The sequence below is a fragment of the Pyxicephalus adspersus genome, chromosome 11, assembly GCF_032062135.1.
Source record: "Pyxicephalus adspersus chromosome 11, UCB_Pads_2.0, whole genome shotgun sequence".
NCBI classification, from domain to species: Eukaryota; Metazoa; Chordata; class Amphibia; order Anura; family Pyxicephalidae; genus Pyxicephalus; species Pyxicephalus adspersus.
In genome coordinates, this window is record NC_092868.1 from 57,906,846 (window position 1) to 57,923,795 (window position 16,950).

General features: G+C 44.2%; 1 protein-coding gene across 4 annotated transcripts; it reads right to left on the reverse strand.

Moving 5' to 3' along the window:
- Window positions 1-263: 263 nt before the first annotated feature.
- On the reverse strand, window positions 264-15,235 carry MSANTD2 (Myb/SANT DNA binding domain containing 2). 4 transcript variants are annotated; one of them, XM_072425714.1, is made up of 6 exons: window positions 14,807-15,235; window positions 9,087-9,339; window positions 8,680-8,826; window positions 7,264-7,311; window positions 6,531-6,588; window positions 264-5,609 (listed from the first exon to the last, which is right to left on the reverse strand). In XM_072425714.1, exons 1-6 carry the CDS (start codon window positions 15,224-15,226, stop codon window positions 4,787-4,789), a joined length of 1,749 nt encoding a protein of 582 aa, XP_072281815.1. In that variant the 5' UTR covers window positions 15,227-15,235; the 3' UTR covers window positions 264-4,786. The 4 variants fall into 4 exon arrangements, with proteins under 4 accessions (XP_072281815.1, XP_072281818.1, XP_072281816.1 ...); XM_072425717.1 differs by lacking the exon at window positions 14,807-15,235 and adding an exon at window positions 13,807-13,933; XM_072425715.1 differs by lacking the exon at window positions 8,680-8,826.
- Window positions 15,236-16,950: the final 1,715 nt, after the last annotated feature.

Consider the following 16,950-nt stretch of genomic DNA (forward strand, 5'->3'; position numbering starts at 1 on the left):
TCCCACCTTCCAAAAACATGCAGTTAGGTAATTGGCTTACCCACAAAAATGATCTGTGACTGTTATTGACATATGATTAATGGTAGGGACATTAGATTGTGAGCTCCTTTGAGGTTTCATGGAATTCAGTTTTATGCATTCATTAAAAAGTCAGCAATGACAGACAGGTCCCCTATATATCACAAACACTTACCTATGTGTATTGATATCACAGCAAGCTATACAAATAATTCAGACCACCAGCAGAGGAAGCTGCAAACCTGTTCCATATAAGAAGTTGTTCACTCTTTATTTTGGATGACATTTTATACATTAGCTCTTACAGTGAAAGTTTCGGTTACATAGCAACCCGTGAAGCCAATGACGAGAACTGTTGCGGCCCCGGCGATAGGCGGGCAACATACGGAAACTCGGCAATGTAACATTCTGTCCATAGTAACGTTCTTTTATTTCATATTAAGCCATATTAAAAAGCATCTGAAGCTCAGACAGAACAAAAGGAGATATACAATGTATACTGCGCTCATGGATAATAAAAAGGGGGAGATATAAAGGAAAACTATTAGCAGCTACCTCATACACTGAAATACTTTGGACGTTGCAAAGACCATTCTTAGAATGAAACTCCACCCAAAAACACGTCGGGTGTGACTTCGGGGTTCTTTATTGCTGCCCATCGTCCAGGTCGGGGAAATGTCGCAGGTTCTTCCAGATCTCTGCTGCATAACTTTCCTTCTAGTCTAGCACCTCCTCCTGAGCATTTTAGGGAGAACAAATTTTAGAAAGAAGATTTCAATGACATCAATTCCAAGAGGCACAGCAATAAAGACCCCACAATCGACAGACCCTAGCTTAGTTTTGGATGGAGTTTCCCTGTAAAATTTCATTAATAAAATAACAGAATAAACAAAGAGTGTGACAACCAGTGCACCACTGGTTTAGAAAATAATTAATTAGCAAAGCATTTGTTTTTATAGACATGTTTTGGTGCACACAATGAGAACCAGACTGCATTCTCCCATCTATACTGCAATCAGGGCTGCCACAAATGAATTACTAAATAATAATAAAAAAACATTTAGAAATCGTTGGAGGAAACTGGGAAGATTACTGAATGTGGCATAAATCAAGAATCGGAGAGACATTGGTGCCAGCGTATGTTCGTTTTAGTTTTCAAGGTTATATAGCCAATTAGCAAAGGTTGAAGAATTTAGGAGACATTTAGCTCAAAGGCAACAAAAAAACTAATAATGGATAATGAAAGGTTTTTGTTTTGTATGATGGATTTTTCAGTTTCTTCTTAAAGTGAACCCTTCATGCAGGGCCACACAAACTAATTATTTATACGAGATCAGTAAAAACGCACTGACTTAATCTCCTAAGGCTTGCAAGGCTGGTATTTTATGTTCTTTATTAAACTTTTCTTTTTTAGGTCATGTGATACAGCAGGGACCCAGTGTTCTCCCTGACCTCTCTTAGCTGGGCGCACCGACCGGCCCTTTTCACTAATCACCCGGCTGTTTTTGGGTGGTTACTGAAGAGTTGGGTCACAATCCAGGGGCTGACAGCGGCCTTCAATTTCTTCCCACCCAGCTTAACCTCCTTAGCGGTGTTTCTGAGTGTGGCTCGGGGTAAAAACAACATTCAAAAAGTGGTACCTCGAGCCACACTCTAAGTAGCTAAAAACAATTAAAAAACAAACCCACTTACCTTGTCCCATTGTGTCCCCTGACGTCCTGCCCAACGGATCTCATTCTTGGGCAGCATCCTCTTCTTCTGATCTTCAGCCAGCTAATGCAGAGACGATCCCTGGGGGTTCCCGGTGATGTTGGTGAGGGTGGGATATTCCAATAATTTTGTATTGGATTGAATACAAAATAGCTGTATTGAATCCAATACAAAGAAATCTTTATATAATATATATTTTATACATGCTATTGTAGTTATATTAAAGTTTTCAGTATTTTTATGCACCCGTTTTATTTAAAGTTTATTGTTAAATATTGGACATATTTCGGTGAGTTACACCTACGAATTATAGACCTACAATGCAAAATAAATTTCCATACAAAACAAAACGCTTTTTGCGTAAAAAAAGGCCAGAATTAGAATGCCAGGGGGGTTAAATAAATTTCTGGTTTGAACACTGAGGACCGCTCTGATTCTTCTCCAAGCTGCATGGTCTATCATGATGTAAAACAAAACCAAACTTGTTGGGGCAGCGGATTATGGCAAATAGTTTCCCTATGTACAGCAGCCCTGCAGTGTTCTCTCCAGCCCCTTTTTAGTAACCACACGGCTCTTTTTGGGTGGTTAGTGATAAGTTTGGGTCATCACCTGCCTACTTCTTCTTCCCACCCACCTTAAAAACAAAACTGGGAGAATACTGCGATGCACAAAGCCATCAGGAGCTAGGGATTTATTTATTTATTTTTGATGAGACATTACAGGTCTCGTATCAAATAATAATACCTCCTGGTGACAGAGTTTATATTCAAATTAGTGCCACTGACCTAAAATCTCACATTTTAAAACCATTTGCACTTGCAGGTCCTGCAGAAGGTTAAGGGCATCTTGTGACCAAGAAAAGGTACTGCAACACTGGTTTAATACAAATAACCTATTAAAGAGGAACTAAAGCTTGTCTTTCAAGCAGAGAGGGCGTTATTGTGGAAAGGGAGAGGTGATTAACTTCTGCGTTAGGCATTCCTACATACCTGATTGCTCAGGGGAACTGTCAAGCGCTGTGCATACAGCAACATTCGATCCCGCATTGTGGTGAGCAGTCAGGAAACCCGGCAAGCCAGGATTAAATGCACTATGCAGGGCTTACGCCATCCCAACTCTGCCAATCAAGATGGTCAAAGATCAAATCTAGGGGAAGACGGCAGCACTCTGCAATAGAATGGGTGAATACAACTGGCTTATTTCCACTTTATCTACAACTATCCATTTTTATAAATTCTAATACTTCTTTGCAAAAGGAAACTAGTGGGCATTACTAGTGCAAAATGAAAATTCAAGACAGAGAGCTGGCACCGACAATGCAATCAGATCTGCAGCCCCTGAACCTGGATTCTTCCTCAGGGCTGCAGCAACTTTACTCCCCCTCCATGACTGGAGCCCAGCTTTAATTGTACTTATAATTGTTACTTTGCAAATTATCTTGAATGGGGGAAGTAAAAATGGCACCTTCTACTTTCCTACTTCTGCTCTTTATTAAAAGAAAATTAAATAAGAGAAAAATTAGAGCATGGATAAAAAGAAAAAAAAAAAAGGGGGGGGGGGGGATTGTCTGTTTTGCAGCCCCCGGCTACACTAAAAACAGCCCATAACGAACGGGTCGGCAGGCTTATCTAGGATGATTTCAGATCAGGGTTGGTGGTGACAGAAGATCTTTTCTTTCATTAAAATTTTTTTCTGCATAAAAGCTCATTCACACCAGCAGGACAGGGCTGCCCAATGCAGTTCCATCGTAAGAACAAATCCAATTTACCCTTTTCCTATGCAGTGTCCAACCCAGAAGCTGGGTGGGAAGAAGCTGTAGTTGGGTGGCAGCCCTTGTATTGTGACCCAACTCTTCTGTAACCATCCAAAAACAGCCAGGTGGTTACAGAAAAGTGCCTGGTGGTGCGCCCAGCTAAAATGGCTGTAAGTTACATGAATATGATGCATTGATGTGCATTAAAAACAAATTGGGCTACAGAATTACATAGAAGTTGAAAGGTGATGCCTAAATTGGGGTCAGCGAGGTACAATAGCAGCAGGGTTTGTCCATGAGTGAAAGCTGGAAGGTGTGACGTGCCAATGGACAGAAGGTACTTGGTGACTGAAAGGGAGTTGAAATGCAGCATGCAGTAGAGCCTGGTGGCACCCTGCAACAGCATACATGTTATGCACCAATAATGTACTGTACAGCATGAACGAGCCCTTAAGGTCTATTCCGAAGTGCGTCCCACTACCAGATCCAAGAAATAAAACGCCGCAGGGATATGGAGAAGACACAGGTGTGATCAAGCTTGAAAAATATTCTGGGGCTTTTCTATAAAAAAATGAAAAGTTTGTGGCACACTCCAAATTCATAAAAGCTGCCAACAGAAATTTGGCTTCTGGGTAACTAATAACCGCGACCAATTCAGGTCGTGTCAGGGTTCTGTGTTTGAAGAAATATCTAAACGAGGGGCCGTTTGAAATGCCAACTACCAAAAAACACAACGATTAAAAAATAAAAAGGATATGGCAAGACGGCTAAAAGTGAATACAGTACATCACGGGAAGGATAAAAATTAAAAAAAAAGTCTTTGCAGGCAACACTGGCTGGAAATAGTAAAAACACTTAATGGGTAAAAAAAATGATTATCTAACTTATGTACAATTTTACCTAATCGGTTCACGACGCAAACCTGAGGATGTCCGCGAGGCTGTGCGTCATCATTTGTTACTTTAGTAACCCCCCCCCACCCCCGACACACGAATAGATATGTAAAAATGAAACGTGAAAAAAAAAAATACAGTATTTCCTTTGAAAATGAAAGTATAAGCTATGTCCAATGTGGAATGTACTTACAATAACTGGTAACAGGGCTCTACAATAAAATCCTTTTATAAAAACACTATAAAGCCCCTCCCCACCCTTCCACCTCACACATAAGAAAGAGGGGGAGGGGGGCGATACGTTCAAATCTCCGCTTCTCCGTCACAAACAATATTCATTCACAGTCCGACACCCTGGCAGAAAATTCAATATGTGTCTGTAGAAGCCCAAAGTCCTTATAAAGGACAAGAATCACTTGTTGAATTTTAATGGGTACCCAATGGCTTTTTCCAGGCACTCTACTAAAGAACCCGCCGAGAGAAAATCTCTTTCCACTTCAACAAACTTGATGTAGATTGTTTTTGGGGAGACGCCTGGCTCCACCTTGCAGTTCTGCGCTAAGAATCCATTGATGCTGGCCCATTCCTTGCTCTGGTTCTTGACAGTAGACTGAAAGTGAAAAAACAAGCACTGCTGCAACGTGATGCTTTCGGCGATGCCAAGATAGCAATAGTTAATTTTTGGAGGTACCGGGTCGGAATCAGAAGGACTGTCACAATTCCCATCGTTGACTAAATCCACCACGGCGTTGTCGGTAACGGGTTTACTCCGCAACTCCTCGTAGCCGATGGCGTAGAGACCCGGGCTTTTCGGAATGCCGCCGGGCAAGAGGTATTGAACGATGTCCCCTCCAATAGGCTTGGAGTGAGCGATGGGAATCCAATCTGTCTCCATGTGCAGTTCTAGACAGCGAGCTTCACTTATTGTAATTTCTAAAAATTTGTAATAAACATTTTTCCAATTCATCTTCTGCACTCGAGTCATCACCACCCGGCCCTCTGGCTTTTCGGGATTGAAGTACTCACGTAGTCGTTTTCCCAGCGGCACCTGGGAACTTATCTCTGCATAATGGTACCGTATATCCTCCTTCCACCTTGTGTTGTAACCAATGCCGAATATCGCCAGTTTGTTAGAGAGGTGCAATCTAGAAAAATCTGTCCAGCTTTGAAACAACTCCCACTTCAGCTGGACGGACTCCAAAATGTGCATTATAGTCTGCAGTATGTCTCTCTTCCTGCGGAGGAAAATATAAAGAGATTATTTGAGATTTGGTGATGGCAAATATTTTCAATGAATCTGGCTATTCAACAACCCCCATATACCCGCTTGTTTTGCAGTCATCTAACCAATCAGCTGACTTCATAAAGTGTGAGCACCACTTGAGTACTGTCAGTCCAACCTGCATGATTACTCCCCCCCCTTCCAACAGGCTAGGTTCATAAGAAATGGATTGAATGACATGACAGCGGTTCTGCTAAAGACTGCTGGTGCTGGAACAAGAAACATGGGGGGAAAAAGCTTGACAGAGGGGGGGACTTTCACTGGCAATTATTATTTTATTATTACATTTTATATAGTGCCCACATATTACGGAGTGCTGTACAAAGTCCATCCTATGTTCAATATGGAATATTAAGCACAACATTTTGCAAACCTCAAGCCCTTTTCACTCCCTATACCCCTCCCTTCCCCAGCTTCTTTCCCATTATTTACTGCTATTCCCCACACACCCTAACCCACCTTTCCTCCAACTACCTACCTCTGTATAACACCAGATTTGTAATGTCACGTTACTACAATGCATTGGGGTGCATTAGTCTGTTCATTTTGAATGTGCAGCCTAACACAATGGGCCTTGATGCTTCTTGCCCTGACCAGGGTGAAACCATTTTTTTTTATTATTCTAATAAAATGATTGACTGCTCTTTCCTAGGAATGGTGAAATTTTATTTTACCCTAGTTGACTGTTAGTATTTTCCCATTATAGAACACACTTATTTAATGTACAGTGCTGCGTAACATGTTGGCGCTATATAAATACTATCTAATAATAAGATCAAGGAGGTGATGCAGAGGGTAAGCAAGGCGTTACCATTGACTCTGAGCTAGATGACTTCTGCATCAATACTTATTAGATATTATTACAGCTACTTACTGTAGATCTTCTGCAGGTTCTCTACCTTTTGGCGGTCTCTTTGGAATAATAATTTCTTCTAAATGAAAAAAGGAGAAGAAAAAAAATTGTTAAAAGAAAAAAACAAAAACAAAAAAAACAAACATACAGTAATCTCTGCAGTTTTTTCACACCATAACAGTGCAGACCAGAAAGTCTCCTGAATATATATTTTGTTATCAGTTACAGCCAATTCAGTAAGTTTTTTGAATGTTCCAATGAGATGACAACTTCATGCCAAAAATCCATCTGCAGTGTACTCCTCCTTATGTTTGGGTTAGGATCTAGTGAGCTCCTGAGAATTGGTGAACACTGCCAAATATTCCCTAGTCTTGGATTTAGGTGTATTCAGAAGGATTTGAACTATGGGGGGTAATGAGAATTTGTGGGCACTATTTAAAATGGAAAGTGGAATTTTTTTTAAGCTGGATGGGAAGAAATAGTAGGTAGGTGTCAGCCCCTGTATTGTGAGCCAACTCATCAGTAACCACCCAAAAATAGCTGGGTGGTGCGCCCAACTAAAAGGGGCCAGGGAAATCACTGGCTCCATTACACTGCGGTATGCACACCATAGGAGATCCTCTTTATAAAGGATGACGACAGTGTGCAGGAAGATCTTTTTGCTGAACTGAACAGAAAAAGTTCAGAGATTGGACGCCAATCATGTCATGGAGGTGGGAGGGGTTTAAAAAAACCAGAAGCAACAGTTCATTACCTTCACTGGGGGGACATGGCAGCTGCTGCTTCTGGACTACCCAAGGTCCTAAACAAAAAACGATAGAAAAAAGGAGACTCAGTAATGCACATTTACCAAAGCAGTGCAAAGTCAGAGCAAAGATGTCTGGTTGCTACAGATTGGCAAACACATACAGCTACTCATTAGAAGAAACGGTCACTTCTCACATGAAATAGAGATAATTGTGTCCTGCAATTAAAGACTGTAATAAATTACTTACCCAACCTGTGGAGTCCACATGTCTGTCTTCCTACGCTACAGAAATCCAGCTTAGTCTTCCACATTTGACACTTCTGGGACTGTTGAATGCCTCCCTACCCAGGTGCCAAAATTTCTCCATCTGATTCCTACATCAATGCAGAGTCTTGTAATGACTTAGGGGTCAGAGAAGAGAACTAACAGGCACTGAACGAGTTTGGGAATTTACCAGGAAGGGCCATATGTTAAAGACTTTGCTGGATCCTGCTGCAATGAGAAAAATGTTACGGCTTATCACACTCACTGTTGCCAAGCAAAATTATTTCTCCGCTGTCATATCCTCTTCAAGCTTCCAACTCTCGCAGCCTCTTCTCAACAATCGACTCCCTCCAAATCCTCACACCTGCTATTTCGCTTCTCCCATATGTTTCCAAACTTCTTGAGTGCCTTGTCTACAAAAGACTCACCGATTACCTGAGCACCAACTCTCTTCATGACCCATCTCCAGTCTGGCTTTTGAGTTGCCTATTCCACTAAAAAAGCCCTTACTAAAGTGGCCAATGACTTCATCAGAGCTAAGTCTCAAGGCAACTTTTCCCTCCTCCATTTCCTTGATCTTTCTTCTGCTTTTGACACTGTTGATCACCCCCTTTTATTAAAAATCATGGCTCCATTGGTATCAGTGACACTGCTCTCTCTTGGTTTGCTTCCTACCTGTCTGACCGCTCCTTTCAAGTTTCTTTCAATGATGGTTCCTTCTCTCCCACTCTCCTCCCTGTTGGTGTTCCCCAAGGGTCAGTCCTTGGACCGGTTCTCTTTTCTCTGTACACCTCCTCTCTCGGTAGTCTCATATCCTCCTTTGGCTTACAGTACCATCTGTATGCTGATGACACTCAAATCTAAATGTGCACCCCTGACTTGTTTCCCTCAGTCCTGGATAAGGCTGCATGCTGCCTGTCAGCCATCTTATCATGGATGTCTGACAGATTTCTCAACAGATACTCAACAGATAAAACAGAACTCATCACCCCTCCCCCCCTAAATTGTTAATCTCCCCGACATATTCCTAACTGTGCTGTGGGAGACTTTACTACATGAAGTCATTTCACCGAAACATGTGAAATAAAGCGAAAGCCAGCACCATCTGACCACCATAGCCCCAGAATTAGGAGTGGGAATCACCTGGTAATGTCTCACCTGGCTCTTCGGGCCTCTTGCCAATCTCCTCCACTGCCTCATTGCCTCCACTGAAGACTTCGCATTGCAGCTCTGGTCCTGTATGCAGCTCGTCGGCATTGATGTATGGCGCAGGTGCCAAGTATGAAATGTTTGACTTTTCTACTCCTGTGCAAGTGTGAGAATGTTTTATACCATTTTATGTTGACTACTCTATGCCCCTATCCAAGGGCAATTAATTGATAAATAACAGATTAGTGAGGTCACACGGCAGGATGGCCATGGTTTGGGACCATATTGCCATTGGACGTCTCTAATATAGCTTGATGTTGGGCAGACATAGAAAATAATGTATAACAAGGCATATACATATGGTGACCCATAAATTCAGCATTTTAGTATTCTATGTACAGAAACTTGAATCTTACCTAGTTCCTCCCCCGGGAAGCCCTGGATGTCTTGGCTGTGGTTGCCCCAATCCTCCTGTGAATAATCCTCCATGGTGCTGCCGTCTGATTCCATCTCCTGGTACAATCCGCTGCTGTTTATCAGCACCGGTTGGCATGTCTGCGTGTCCCATCCGCCCTGACCAAACACTCGTTCCAGCTGTTCAAATGTGTAGCTGCTTTTCCTCTTTCCAACACCTCGCTCTTTCACACGGCTGTAGCATCTGCGGAGAGTCTGAAGAAACAAAGATTTCAAACTTTGATTTATGCAGAGAAACAAAATCATTTGATCTTTTATTTTAGTAAATTTAGTAATGGTGTTTTATTAGTAGTAAATGACAGTATGTGACTATTACTATCAAGTTAGACAGTAAGTGTGCTCAGGTTGGTACCATTCATTGTTCAAACCAGAAGCTGGGTGGGAAGAAGCTGTAGGTGGGTGGCAGCCCCTGTATTGTGAACCCAAACTGGTTACTGAAAAGTGCCGGGTGGTGCACCGGCTACCCAATATTAGAGGCCAAGTACTTTCTATTCTGATTACTACATAGTTAGTTTGTCCATCAAGTTGGGCAATAAACATATCCCAGATAAAACGCTATAGATATAGTTGACCCAGTGGAAGGCAAAAAAACCCCAGGTACAATTTGCTTCAACAGGGTATAAAAATGTTCTGATCCCATGAGACAATCACATGTTCCCTGGATCAGCAGTCTGTTATCTTTACTTTAAAGATTTAGTCCCCAGTTATATTCTGTGCTTCTAGAAATCATCCAGCTTTTTCTTAAAGCAATCCATAGAACTTGTTAAAACTACTTCCTGAGGGAGACGATTCCCCCTTTTTCACAGACCTTACAGTAAAGAATCCCTTCCTTATCCAGAGATTAAACTTCTTTTACTCCAGACACAAAGAGCGCCCCCTTGTGCTTTGTAATATACAATTCTTGTTACTCAACAAACTGACCGTGGCTGACCGTGTGCAAGACAGAAAATACACGACGTCTGTAAATGTGCTCATGTGACCATAGTAATGACCAATGCAGGGGCACTATTGGAGGATCGTTACCCTTTGGCAGTAGGAAATATTAGAGGGGTAACTTGTTGATTTTGTGGCTGTCTGTAGGTTTGCTCATCCCTACGTCTAAGGAAACAATTTAGGAACATCCAGCCCCTTCCCAGATACATCTTTTGAGTCACAGAATATGGCTTTATAGCCCTCTAGGGTTTCTTTGCGGCAATTCAAAATTGTATTTTAAACAAAGTTATAAAGGATAACAGATAATATGTGCATAAAATAAACGTGGTCCTTCCCATTTTACACTTCACGAGATATAAGACCAATAACCTAAACACAGCAATCCCTAATTGGATGATAGGGGTAATGTATTGTATGGTGAAGCGTTTCGCCGATAGGCTTCCATATGTATAGCATTTTTACATACCAATATTTGAATTGTGTTACTGTAATTTGTTAGGTAGTCTTTGCAGTACTGTGGCTCAGTGGTTAGCACCCTGGTCTATGCAGCGCTGGGTCGCAGGTATGAATTTCTGCCAAAACACTATTTGCATGGAGTTTGCACGTTCTTCTTGTGTCTGCGTGAGTTTACTCCGGTTTTCTCCCACATCTCAAAAATACATGCAATTAGGTTAATTGGCTTTCCCTCCAAAGCTGACCTTAGACTATATTAATGACATATGACTATGGTAGGGACATTAGATTGTGAGCTCCTCTGAGGGACAGCTAGTGACATGACTATGGGCTTTCTACAGCGCTGCGTAATACGTTGGCGCTATATAAATACAGCGTAATAATAATACAACCCCTGAAGAAGCCTATCGATGAAATACGTTGGGTTAGAAGACATTATCCTTATCATTCACTTAGGGATTGTTATGTTTAGAGTATTGGTCTTATATCCCATGAAGTGTAAAATGGGAAAAAAACACATTTTTTATTATATGTACATGTAATCGGTTATTCTTTATCACTTTGTTTACCATACAAACTCCAGCTTTTTCTTGCTTTAATGTAAGCTGTCCTTAGAGGGTTATACCTGAAAGTACTAGGTGGAAGTATTAGTAACATTTTCTTAGCATTCATTATAGCCCTCTGACCTCGCCCCGCACAGCTCCTGTAAATAGCAGGGGAATTTGGCTACCAGAGGAAAATCCCCATCAACTGGTCAGAACAGACTGAACCCATCAGATTGAAGCTTCCATAATAGATGGGGCATAGAACAATACCAGACAAAAGCTTACGCTGTGACTGATATGGAAACTTGTGCACTGATGTCTAGGATACATCACTGAAATGCAGCGTGCTTGAGAAAAGTCCTAATATTCTACTCATGTACTAAAGAGGTGAAATATAGCAAATGACAGATTTTATGACAAATATACAAAGTTATTTTTTTGATTGGATTAGTATAAACAGCACCTTGTATACATTATAGTGTTACCCCTAGAAATGTTTTTATAAGCTGGGTGTCAGCCCCTGTATTGTGACCCAACTCCTCAGGAACCAGCCAAAAACAGCCAGTGGTTACTGAAAAGTGCTGGGTAGTGTGCCCAGCTAAAAGGGGCCAGGGAGAACACTGGTAGGGGTAACTTTATAATCCCATAGAAGTGGCTGTTGGTTATCAGTGTTCTCCCCGGCCTCTTTTAGCTGGGCGCACTACCCAGGACTTTTCAGTAATCACCCGGCTGTTTTTGAGTGGTTACTGAAGAGCTGGGTCACAATACAGGGGTTGATACCCACCTAAAATTTCTTCCCACCCAGGTTTTTGGGTTGAACACAGGTTATGATAAATGGGGTTGCACAGAGAGGTAGAAAAAAGTGGAGGGGTACTTTCATTCATATAGGAGAAAGGGGTAGAATAAAGAATGATACTATAGGGGTACATTTATCCTCACTTGGCACTTAATGTGGGTCTCTGATGGATGGGGCACAATGTGGGGTTACAGTGGAGGTTTCCAATATGTTTATGGGGTTGGAAGCAGGGGTTATTATACTGGACTATGGGGGCAGCTTTATGCTTTGCAAGGTTTAAGATCTTGAGGGTCTTGTACAGAAGTACTATGGGGGCAATGGCTGAGGGTCAGTATTAAGGGGTGTCTAAATTCTCCTGCAGCACTGGTCAGGAGGTCTCACCGAGGTGGTGGTAGTATGGTAGGGGGCGCTATTAGAATACTATGCAGATACCCCAATCCTCCCAAAGCACTGGCTGGGGTCTCTGATGGAGAAGTGTCACTATTCGAGTTCTATGGGGGGTCATTCTATGGCGATGGGGGTCTCTGATAGAGGAGGGGTACTTTAGGGGAAATATGAAAACTGTTTTACCATCTCACAGCAAAAGGGGGCATTGAGGGAGGAGGAAGGGAAAGGGAAGGGGTACCTTTATGCTTTAACACTGGTTGTGAGCGGGTAAAGGAGGGGGTATTATAGGGGTACCATGGTGTACTTTCATTCTCATGTCACTAACTGTGGGGTCTCTGATAGAGGAATGGGCACTATTTCAGCATTGCATGGCAGTACTGGTCGTGGAGGGGGTACTATAGAGGTACCATGATGTACTTTCATCTATCACTAGCTGAGGGTCACTGATAAGGGAGGCAGATTCATACAATGGGGTACATATATCCTCATCACTGGCTGGGGTATCCAATGGAGAAATGGGTACTACAGGGGTACTGTGGTGTACGTTCATCCTCACATCCATGTCTAGGGGTCTAAAATGAAGGAGGGGGACCTTCATACCAAGGGGTGCCCACATGACTAGCCAGGAATCTCTGATAAAAGAGGGGACTTCTCTCAAGTATTTGCTGGTGGTCTCTGATATAGAAGGCAGTTCTACATGGGTACTATTAGGGGATCTTTATCTTGTGGGTTTTCAAAAAGAGGAGTAGTATGGAGGAAGTATTATAGGGGTAACCTCTTGCTTTTGTAGTACAGGTTGGGGGTACTATAGGAGTACTGTGGGGTAGTATAGAGGTATCTTGATCATTGCTTAGGGGTCTGTGATGGAAGAGGGCTAAAATAGTGGTGTCTTTATCCTATCATGGCACTGAATGGGGGGGTCTGTGATGAAGGATAGGGTACTACAGAGGTACTGGGGGGTATCGTCATCCTCTTGACACCTGGTTTAGGGTCTGTGATGGGGGTTGCATGGAGGGGGGACAGGTACAGAGGCACCTTCATTATTGTCCAGGGGTCTGTGATGGAGAAGGGCTAGAAGAGGGGTACCTTCATCCTATCCTAGCACTGTATAGGGGTCTGTGATGGAGGAGTAGCAGCATAGGCAGTGTTCTCCCCTGCCCCTTTTAGCCGGGCGCACCACCCGGCTGTTTTTGGGTGGTTACTGAAGAGTTGGGGTATAATACAGGGGCTTCCACCCGCCTACACATTCTTCCTACCCGGCTTAAAAAAAATGCCTGGGTTGAACACTGATAGGGGTACTATACCAGTCCAGTGGGGTACCTACATCTTCTTATTACGAACAGAGGAAGAACACTATAAGGGTAACATGGGGTATCTTCATCCTCCTGTTGTGTTGGATTGCATTAGAGAGGGGGTACTATAGGGGTACCACCATCCTGCCTTGGCACTGAATGGGGTCTGGGATGGGGATAAATTGTAGGGGTATCTTCATCCTCCCACGCTGGGGGTCTTTAATACAGAAGTAGTATAGGGGAACATTATGGGTACCTTCATCTTCTTACAGTACTGGCTGGGGGTCTATGATAGAGAAGGGGTAGTATGTGAGTGGTGTTCGGCACTCTCCTCCTCTGGTTGGGGTATCTGTGATGGAGAAGGGGTATTATAGAAGTACAGTGAGTAACCTTTATCTTCTCGCCACACTTGCTGGGGTATCTGCAATGGAAAAGAAGATGTATAGGGGTATTATTGGGGTATCTGTATCCATTTGTAGAAGTGGCGGGGGGCCTGTGATGCAGAAGGGTTAGTACTGGGGTATCTTTATCCTTATTCTGTGCTGCTTGGGGGTCTGTGATGGGGGTGGAGGTAGTGTAGGGGTACTGAAGGGGTTCTCTCGCACACTGACTGGGGATCTGTGATGTAGGAGGGGTAAATAATTGGGCTTCAACCTTTTATGGCAGGAGGTGTGTATGATGAAAGAAGGGTAGTATGGGGTAACTTATCTTCTTGCAGCAATGGATGGGGGATTATAGGAGTACTGAGGGGGACATTGGGGTACCTTCAACCTCTTGTAATACTGGGCGGGGGTCTGTAATGGAGGAGGGGCAGTGCAGGGGTACTGAGGGGGAACCTTCACCTTCACAGTACTGACCAGGGGGCATATGATGGCACAAGGGTAGTATAGGGGTAATACAAGGATACTGAAGGGTAGCTTTACCCTCTTAGAGTACCAACTGGGGGCATTTGATAGAGCAGTGGGTAGAAAAGGGGACTCCAGGGGTTGTAAAGGGTATCTTCACCTATTCATAGTACTGACTGGGGGCCATTGATGGACCAGGAGTAAAACAGGGGTACTATAGGCGTGTATTCATCCCCTCACAGTACACACGGGGGTATAATATGGGGTAGGGGTACATTATAGGGGAGGGGTACCTTCATCCTCTCAAGTACACACTGGGGGTACATTATGGGGGAGGGGTGTTATAGGGCCATGTTATGGGATAGTGGTATAATAGGGGTACATTATGGGGGAGGGGTACTATAGGGGTACCTTCATTCTCTCGCGGCATTGGCTGGGTGTCCTCTCGTAGCCCAGCTCAGCCAGGGCCCGGGACACCCGGTCGTACATGGCGGGCCCCGGGGCTTTGGTGCCGAAGATGGTGCCGGCTCCCTCCAGTTGCTGGTACCGGGCCTCCACCAACCTCTCGTTGCCCCACACGGCGATGAGAGCGTTGGTTTCGGCGGGTGTCCAAGACATGCCGCGGCAGGCGGTGGAGAAGGAGACGGTGGGGGCTGGGCCGCCTGTCACACCGGCGGTTAGCGGAGAAGAGCGGCTCGGGGTGGACGGGTTAGACAAGGAGCGCTGCCCATCACTCAGACCAGGGGAGGCCGGCGATAAAAGCTCGCTCTTCGGGATTTTCAGACAAGACGAAGCCTCGGACGGAAGCTCCGAATTACAGGGCGCCGCCATCTTTTCCCTTGTGTGCGGCCGGAAGTGACTTTTTAGGGGCGGGGCTTAGGCCTACCGCGGGTAGATTCAGGGAGCCAATAAGAAAGAGGGGCGGGGCTGAGGACTACAATAACTGGGGAGACCTTGGGGGGGGGCACTGAGCGCCCCAAAACTGAGACCGCAGAAATTTGCTCCACGTGTCCTCATAATCACCGAAATCTAGGCACTATCTTCTTATAAGGGGGGCCCTCAGAAGAATCGCGTCACGTGACCTCACCGGCACGTCACGTGACTCCCCATATGCGTGAATTCCTCATTGTTGTGGTAATTATTTAAATAACGTTGTCACCAATCCTGGGACATGGCAGCTGCATTATTTATACTTTATTTTCACACAGTGATCCTGCCAGGTAGACACTTCCTGTCCTAGGTGACAACAGTCACTTACTGTACTGTATTAGTTGTCACCCCAGAACAGGCCTATAGAACCCCTCCCCCTTTCTTCTATATATCTTGCTGGAGGGCTGATTGTGCGGGGTACACAGGGGGCTCCCTGGATTTCTGGCAGATCAGACAGATTTCTGTTTCCTATTCACAGCAGCCGGCCATTTGTACACCCCTTCCTCTCCTCAGCCAATCAGCGGCAATCACAGGATACAAGGCTCGTCATTATGGCAGCGCCCGACGTGCAGCTCTTCATTAAAGCTCAGATTTACCCCCTGGTGAGTCTCAGCTACCCCCAGCATATCTCAGCTTTATTATTTCCACCAATCTCACCCAATGTATGTGGTGTCTGTGGTTCTCTATGCAATGCAGGCAGATGGTGGCTGGTGGGAGGGGCCAATGAGACTGTGGGGCGGGGCTAAATATAATATATAGATGAATAGATTACAATGTGATTGCAGCAATATTCATTCAAAGGTATTGTGATCTTTATATGAAATAAGATTTTTGTTCAGGTGACATGTAGTAATTACTCCGGAGTATAAAGGGGGAGTTAATTTTGATTGAAGTTTTGCACCCCAATAAAGCCAGTAAACCTGGTGACCTCTCTATTGTGCCGCTATGTGGTGTACAGCAATGCTGGTCACCAGCAATTTCTGTGGCTGCGCTTTGTTACTTCTCCCGGACCAATGATGTCATCACGTGTCTCTGCCCCCGGACCAATGATGTCATCACGTGTTTCTGCTCCCGGACCAATGATGTCATTACGTGTCTCTGCTCCGGGGCCAATAATGTCATCACGTGTCCCTGCTCCAAGACCAACGATGTCATCACGTGTTTCTGCTCCCGGACCAATGATGTAATCACTTCTTTGCTCCCAGACCAACAATGTCATCACATGTCTCTGCTCCCGGACCAATGATGCCATCAGGTGTCCCTGCTCCTGGACCAATGATGTTGTGATGTGTTTCTGCTCCTAGACCAATGATGTCATCACATGTCTCTGCCCCCGAACCAATGATGTCATCACATGTCTCTGCTCCCAGACCAACAATGTCATCACGTGTCTCCGCTCCCGGACCAATGATGTCATCACATGTCTCTGCCCCTAGACCAATGATGTCATCACATGTCTCTGCTCCCAGACCAATGATGTCATCACGTGTCTGCTCCCGGACCAATGATGTCATCAGGTGCCTCTGCTCCCCGACCAATGATGTCATCACGTGTCTCTGCTCCCGGACCAATGATGTCATCACATGTCTCTGCTCCCGGACCAATGATGTCATCACATGTCTCTG

Bases quoted from the DNA above. Each gene is read 5' to 3' on its own strand.
- MSANTD2 (XM_072425714.1), bottom strand. From the start codon at position 15,226: ATGGCGGCGCCCTGTAATTCGGAGCTTCCGTCCGAGGCTTCGTCTTGT. The intron at 8,827-9,086 runs GTAAGATTCAAG...ACACTTGCACAG, and splicing joins CTTCCCGGGGGAGGAACTAG to GAGTAGAAAAGTCAAACATT. The intron at 7,312-8,679 runs GTGAGACATTAC...TTTTTTGTTTAG, and splicing joins CAAGAGGCCCGAAGAGCCAG to GACCTTGGGTAGTCCAGAAG.